Here is a 7365-nt window from a genome sequence, read left to right on the forward strand (position 1 = left end):
AACGGCCCAGAGAACCCCCTAAAAGTGGAGGCGGATGACCATCACGCCTTGTGCTTTGCAGGTGCTGCCTGCTTCTGAGTCCCAGGAATTTGTCTCGTATTCCTCCTTGGGTGTGACTCTGGATTCTCTAGAAGTCACGGTAACCCCAGGGCACACTTACCTGCCCAGACAGCTGAAGATGATTGCCTAAACAGGATGGGATCTATCCTTCCTGCCAGAGCTGTGGCGGCAGCAAAATAAAAATCAGGAATCAACTTTCTTCCAGGAAGAATTTTTTTTAATGGTTTAAAAATATGTCTGTACAAAAGCAGCACCAACATCTGGTGCTTCTGGTCCGTGGGCGCTGCGTGTCTTCCAGGACTATCTCTGCGGCCAGTTGTACCTGAAGCCTCTGCAGAGACAGTACAAAAACAACAGTTATTTCTTCCAGGTTGGTTGGACGTTCTCAGATAGTTTACAAGATGGTGCAAACCTTAATCATGCAGAACGGGGGAGAATGGTTTGTTCAGGGGTCCCAGGGACCTTGGTGGCCCACTAGAGTTGGCTGAGCTGAGCAGCATCTAAAGGATGCAGACCTGTCCTTCCTGCCCTCGGGGAAGTCCCCTGACCTCAGGGTCAGCTTGATTATTAGGATGTTATGCTTTTAACAAAAACATTTGGCCGAGTGCAGTGGCTCGTACCTGTAATCCCAGTACTCTGAGAGGCTGAGGCGGGAGGATCAACTGAGGCCAGGAGTTTGAGACCAGCCCAGCCAACAAGGCAAAACCCCATCTCTACTAAAAATACAAAAACATTAGCCTGGCATGGTGGCAGGCACCTGAAATCCCAGCTGCTTGGGAGGCTGAGGCGAGAGACTTGCTTAAACCCAGGAGGCAGAAATTGCACTCCAGCCTGGGAGACAGAGTGAGACTGCCACAAAAGAGACCAAACCGCTCTTCAACAACAAGGATAACCCACACATGCTTCCTTTTTCCTCATTCCTAACAGGCTGGTCCAGGAAAATTTCACAACTATTCATGCCTATTTTCACTGAGTGACTCCAGGAAACAGTAACTGGAGAGCCAGGCACAAGGGGAATCTGCGTCCTGGGGCGCAGTGCCTGCCGATGTGATGTGTAGCACAGAGCTAATCACCTCCTGCCCTTGTTTTATGAGTGTCGAGGGGGACCTGGCTGTGGGAGTTTCTCTGAGTCTTCCTGTTGAAGCCCCTGGGCAGTGGCTCCGCAGCTGCTCCCCACCAACAGCACCACGCACGGCACATGCTCTCTCACTGGGCTCCCTGGGCCACGCAGCTGTCCACCACGTACCTGTCTGATTTTCCAGTTGGAAAGGACATGCTTTTGTTTCCCAATGACTGTTTAATTTTTTTGGCTGCAATACATTTCTGAAAAGATAAGAAACATTGAAGCTGGGTGGCCACCATGACCACAAGACATGCAGAAAAACACACCTGAGCTCAGGTGGCCGAAGATTCTAGCACCACAGTTGTGACTTTTGATTCCTGGCAAGAGGACATTTCTGTGTTTCTGAAGGCAAGGCTGCTCAGATGTGCAAGCAAGAGGAACAGGAGGGCCCCAAGCAGCCCTGCCTCCCACGCGTGGAATCTGCGGCCATGCTGGTTGCCTGCCAGCGGCACCAACACCCACGTGGGGCGAATGCAGGCTTGTGCTGGCCCCAAACGGGGTGCTTTTGACCTGCAGCTATAGTTCCCATGGTAGGAAACACAAATAATACCTTTAAAACCACACAGCAGCTTTTACGACCTCATTTTATGAGTTGCTGGGGTAGTTGATGGGTATTGTCTACACTTGGGAAGAAATGAGGTGAGGAAAAAGATATGCAAAGAAATGGATTCCTAGATGGGCCTGTCTTCTCAGCAGGGGAAGAGGTCAAAAATAGGTGCTACTGGTGTGCTCAAATCCTCCAGGGACAGTTCTTACCTTGCCGGACAGGGTCTGTTTGTTTGGATCAAACTGGGAAGAAGCTTTGGATTTGCTTATTCCTGAAAGGTAAGAGATGAGAAAGCCCTGCAGTCAGGTCAGTGAGTTACCACACATCACAGGCTCACAGCGAGGCCGGGACCACGACACTCGGGGAAGCCTTGGCTGTCAGAGTGCAACCCACATTACGATGAGGGGCTCGTGGCTCATGTAAATGAACACATGGTGATCCTGGTCCCTGCGGGCAGTCCGAAGACCAGGCCTGCTTCTCTCGACTCTAGTCCCAGGAGGTTAGGGACAGGTGGCTAGAGCAGTGGCCCCTGCATGTGACGAAATGCATTCTGATCTCTGTGCTGGGTGACACCATCAGGAACTTGGGCTCTGAGGCGACACTCCTATATAAAGCAACACTGCATGTTGCTCTGGAAGCTGCTAGAGCCGGGAATGCCACCTGCAGCCCCTTCAAAGCAGGCGGACTCTCAGAGCCCAGGCAGCCCTAGGGCTTCATGTCACAGGCATTGAGATTTTTCAACAAACAAAATCTTCACCGTGTGTTGTGTCTGCGTGTTTTTCTGGGCACAAGTTACAGTGAGGAAGGACGGAGTGCTGGTCCCAATGGAAGTGACAGGTGATCTTGCTAACCCACCACAGAGGCCACCGTGACAGTGAGCTCCTGTGGAGGAGGTGGTGATGGGGCTGCAGGCATCTGTCCACATTGCCATGGCCCCTCTGGACCACTCCAATAATTCCTGGCTAACGCTACGCCTCATGCAGGACTGACTCGGCCGCTATGTTGCGGTCTCTTTACTCTATGGCTTCCTCCCACCTGACGCATACAGATGTCCCTGTCTGGGCCCCAGAACTTCCTCACCAGCAAAAGCCTTGAAATCTGACTGGCTATAGTCGTAAGGCGTAAAATCTTTTTCTGGTGGCCCTGGGTCCTTTGGCTTCTTGGAAATTTTGAGTCGTTTCTTCTCCTGTTTCTGTTCTGGGGTCCTTGGGTCACTTGTTGTTCGCTCTCTCTTCTTCGCAGCATTTTCTAGCTGTAGACCAGGAACACACGTGTGTGAGGAACAGGGAGGCGCATGGGAAAGGGAACCCCACTGGCCTCAGCAGTAGCCAGGACCCAGCTGCCTAAGTGGTTAGAAGAACAGTCAGTGGCCGGGCCCACTTATAGGCTCACGCCTATAATGCCAGCACTTTGGGAGGCTGAGGTGGGTAGATCAAGAGGTCAAGAGATCGAGACCATCCTGACCAACATGGTGAAACCCCATCTCTACTAAAAATACAAAAAATTAGCTAGGTGTGGTGCGCATGCCTATGTCCCAGCTACTTGGAAGGCTGAGGCAGGAGAACTGCTTGAACCCAGGAGTCGGAGGCTGCAGTGAGCCGAGATTGTGCCACTGCACTCCAGCACTCCAACTTGGCGACAGATAAAGACTTCGTCTTAAAAAAAGAATAGTCAGTGGTGGGAGAAGAGTAGTGGCTGGAACATCCAGACCAACACTCTGGGTTAGTTGAAACAAATTCCTCACTGGACAATGACATGAGGTCATTTAAGAAAGACAAGCAGGTCAGGTGCAGTGGCTCACGCCTCTAATTCCAGTGCTTTGGGTGTCCGAGGTAGGAGGACTGCTTTAGGCCAGGAGTCTGAGACCAGCCTGGGCAACACAGCAAGACCCGTTTCTACAAAAAATGAAGAAAACCTAGCCAGGCAAGGTGGTGTGTGCTTGCAGTCCTGGCTACTTGGGAGGCCAAGGTGGGAGGATTGCTTGAGCCCAGGAGTACAAGACTGCGATAAGCTAAAATCACACCACTGTACTCCAGGCTGGGCAACAGGGTGAGGGTAAGACCATGTCACTATTTTTTAAAAAAGTAAATGAAAAAAAAAAAGAAAAGAAAAGGCAGGGGGCAGGGGTTAAGAATTTGAGTGACAGCCTGGGCAACACTGTGAGACCGTCTCCACCAAAAACAATAACAAAAGATAGCTGGGCATGGTGGTGTGTGCCCATGGTCCTAGCTACTTAGGTGGCTGAGGTGGGAGGATCGTTTGAGCCCAGGAGTTTGAGGCTGCAGTGAGCTATGACTGCACCCCGGCCTGGGCGACAGAGGTGGACCCTACTTCAACAAACAAACAAACAAACAGACATTCTGTAGGGCAGAGCAGGACACACAGGCTTCAACGCTGTAACCTCAGTACCTTTTCTACTACTACAGTTCAGTGGTCTGGCATATTTACCACAAACGCGGGGAAAGAAGGGCAAGAGGAATTACAGTATCAGCACTGTGGAGGTTTTGGAAATGAGGTGGACCCTAATGGCTACGCTAAGGTGACCTGGAATGACGGCAGCACTTAATATAAAGCACAGGGCAAGCCCCTAAGACACCCGAGGGAGACCCTGTCCATAGCAGGGGCATCGTTTCTCAAAGGAAAAAGAAGAGAAAAGCCGGCACGTACCGCGGCCTGCTGTCGGACGGAGACGGCCTGCTCTGCTGCAGCGCTGTATGCTTCCTTTGCTTGTTCCCGTGCAGCTGCAAGGGAGAGAACTGTCTCTGGAGTTGCTGAATCCAGCAACCACCCTCCTCCATCTCCATCCTCCTCCAACTTGGCCTAGCCACAGGGCTTGTCACAGCTGATCTCCCCTCCCTCTCAGCTCCCTGGTCTCCCAACCTCTACAGGACAGGCTGCCTGGGACTTAGGCTGCCTGGGACTCAGGCTGCAGTGCTCTGCCCACCTTCACCTACACGTGAGCTGATCCTCCCCAGCCCTGCCTGCTCCTCTCCTGTGAACCCGAACGCTCAGTGGCCTGTGGACCTGAGGGTGTTTAACAGGATCGTCACCATCATGGACAAGCCCACTCAAACCAGCTACTTTGGCTGCCAGCCACTCCAGCTTTCCAGCTGCTCAGGACAAAGCCGTCATCCAAGGCTCACTCCTTTCTCTTACATGTCACATCCACCTCATCATCAAATGCTGTCAGCTTTGCTACAGGCTAGATCCAGGCTCTGACGGCTTCTCACCACATCCCCTGCTCCCATGCTGGTCTCCAAGCCACCATCCCGTGTCACCTGGGTCACTGTCGCATCGCCTATCCCTTCCCCGGCTCTCGTCCTTTCCTCTCTAGTCTACTCTCAACACAGCAGCCAGAGGGCCACAGCCCCCTCCTGGCTTCTGAACTCGGAGTGAAAGCCAGCGTCAACCTGTGGGCCCCTGCTGGCTCCTTCCCCATCTTCCTGCTCTTCTCCTGTTCTGCTCCTGTGGGCCCACTTGCTGCTGCTGAGCATGCCCAGTGAACTACCCCAGGGCCCCTGGGCTCGCTGTGCTGTGGCTCCAGAACACTCTTCGCTAGGCTGCTCAGGTGTCTCAATGTCACATTCATTAGACTGCCTTCTCCAGCCACCGTCAGGACATAGCTACAGCACCCCCAGCACTTCCCACAGTCAATATACACAGCACCTGCTGCCATCTGATGAGAGGGACACTGAGTACCCACCATCCCTCAGCAGAAGGGAAGCCCAACAGGGCAGGGCTGTGCCAATTTCACTCGTGGCCGGATCTGGCACTTGGCTGAAACAGCTGATGTCAACAGCCGTCCCTTAGCAGCCGACTGAGTGACAGGGAAGTGAACGCTACCTGTTTGCTCAGCTGCCTTCTTCTTGTCAGTTTCCTTAGACTCTTTTTGCGCTTGTATCTGAGCCAGCTTCCAACGGTTGCTGATCTATAATGAAAGCAAATATAACCAAAAAAATCCTCCGAAGTCAGCCACCTAAGTCTTCCTTTTCACGAGGTGATGTAGGGCGGGTTAACCTAAGTACACATTTCTTTCTTTTTTTTTTTTTGAGACGAAGTTTCGCTCTTTTTGCCCAGGCTGGAGTGCAATGGCAAAATCTCGGCTCACTGCAACCTCTGCCTTCTGGGGTCAAGCAATTCTCCTGCCTCAGCCTCTCAAGTAGCTGGGATTACAGGCATGCGCTACCATGCCCGGCTAATTTTGTATTTTTAGTAGAGACAGGGTTTCTCCATGTTGGTCAGGCTCGTCTTGAACTCCTGACCTCAGGTGATCCGCCCACCTCAGCCTCCCAAAGTGCTGGGATTACAGGTGTGAGCCACCACGCCCAGCCTAGAAGTACACACTTCTAAGTCATAAATTTCAAATCTAAGGGCATGAAACATAAATCTCTCTTTTTCTTTTTTTTTTTAAAGACAGGGTTTCACCATGTTAGGCAGGCTGGTTTTGAACTCCCGGCCTCAGGTGATCCGCCCGCCTTGGCTTCCCAGAGTGCTTGGATTACAGGTGTGAGCCACCACTCCCAGCCGAAACACAAATCTCATGCTGGGCCGGGCGTGGTAGCTCACGCCTATAATCCCAGCACTCTTGGAGGCTGAGGCGGGCGGATCACCTGACCAACATGGTGAAACCCCATCTTAAAAAAAAAAAAAAAACAAATCTCATGCTGGCTTTACTGCTAAAATCCTTATTAAGGAGGACAAAATACCAAAGAACTACTGTCCTCCAGGCACTGGGACATCTGGCATCTTGTTCAATCCCCCTGTAACTCTAAGTCAAAGGCACTGTCATCACCCTCTCTTTAGAGATGAACAAACAGGCTTGGGGAGGCTAAATAACTTGTCCAAGGGACAGGGCCAGGAAATGACAGAGGTAGACTCAAGGCTGGGCTTCCACACGTCTGCTGTGTTACTTCCTGACACCATACTGACCTACAGCATCAGAACACACGTAGGTGACACTGAGCTTAACACACGGGATGTGTGGTTGTTCAGTGTGCCACAACCCGTGGGAGGAAAGAGGAGAGAAGGCAGAAGCCCCATCTGATTCCTCACTTTTAAAAACAGCAAGCTAACTCAGGGACAGGAATGGGGCCGGGAGGCCTCTCAGTCTTGCCTAATGGAAGAGCTCTGCTGCCGTGCAGAGGGAGCCAGTCGGCTTTGCGATCTAAGCAGACACTTCCTGCAGGGAGGAAGGAGGCTGGGAATGGTGGTTCACATGCTAGCTCCCAAGAGCACCTTAAGGGGGTCCCAGGGAGGTGTGTCCTCATTCTTACTCATCATGCTGGTAAAAACAAGACAGATAAATAAGACAGAGTGTTTTAAAGTTAAAGCTGGCCGGGCGCGGTGGCTCAAGCCTGTAATCCCAGCTCTTTGGGAGGCCGAGGCGGGTGGATCACGAGGTCAAGAGATCGAGACCACCCTGGTCAACACGGTGAAACCCCGTCTCTACTAAAAATACAAAAAATTAGCTGGGCACGGTAGCGCGTGCCTGTAATCCCAGCTACTCAGGAGGCTGAGACAGGAGAATTGCCTGAACCCAGGAGGCGGAGGTTGCGGTGAGCCGAGATCGCGCCATTGCACTCCAGCCTGGGTAACAAGAGTGAAACTCTGTCTCAAAAAAAAAAAAAAAAAAAAA

At 52.0% G+C, this 7365-nt stretch overlaps 1 protein-coding gene across 5 annotated transcripts in view; it reads right to left on the minus strand.

The window, feature by feature from the left end:
* Positions 1-259: 259 nt before the first annotated feature.
* Positions 260-7365, minus strand: part of EXOSC10 (exosome component 10) — a 32298-nt gene continuing 25192 nt past the window's right edge. For 2 of the 5 annotated variants that reach the window (XM_032300372.1, XM_032300371.1), the window contains exons 20-25: positions 5574-5658; positions 4398-4471; positions 2811-2982; positions 1940-2001; positions 1307-1383; positions 260-391 (exon numbers count right to left, since the gene is read on the minus strand). In XM_032300372.1, coding sequence (XP_032156263.1) covers positions 361-391; positions 1307-1383; positions 1940-2001; positions 2811-2982; positions 4398-4471; positions 5574-5658 — 501 coding nt within the window. In that variant the 3' untranslated portion in view covers positions 260-360. The other 3 variants (XM_032300376.1, XM_032300374.1, XM_032300373.1) reach the window with 3 other exon arrangements.

This window comes from Sapajus apella, unplaced genomic scaffold, assembly GCF_009761245.1.
Source record: "Sapajus apella isolate SASKATOON/1434 unplaced genomic scaffold, GSC_monkey_1.0 scaffold43, whole genome shotgun sequence".
Lineage (NCBI taxonomy): Eukaryota > Metazoa > Chordata > Mammalia > Primates > Cebidae > Sapajus > Sapajus apella.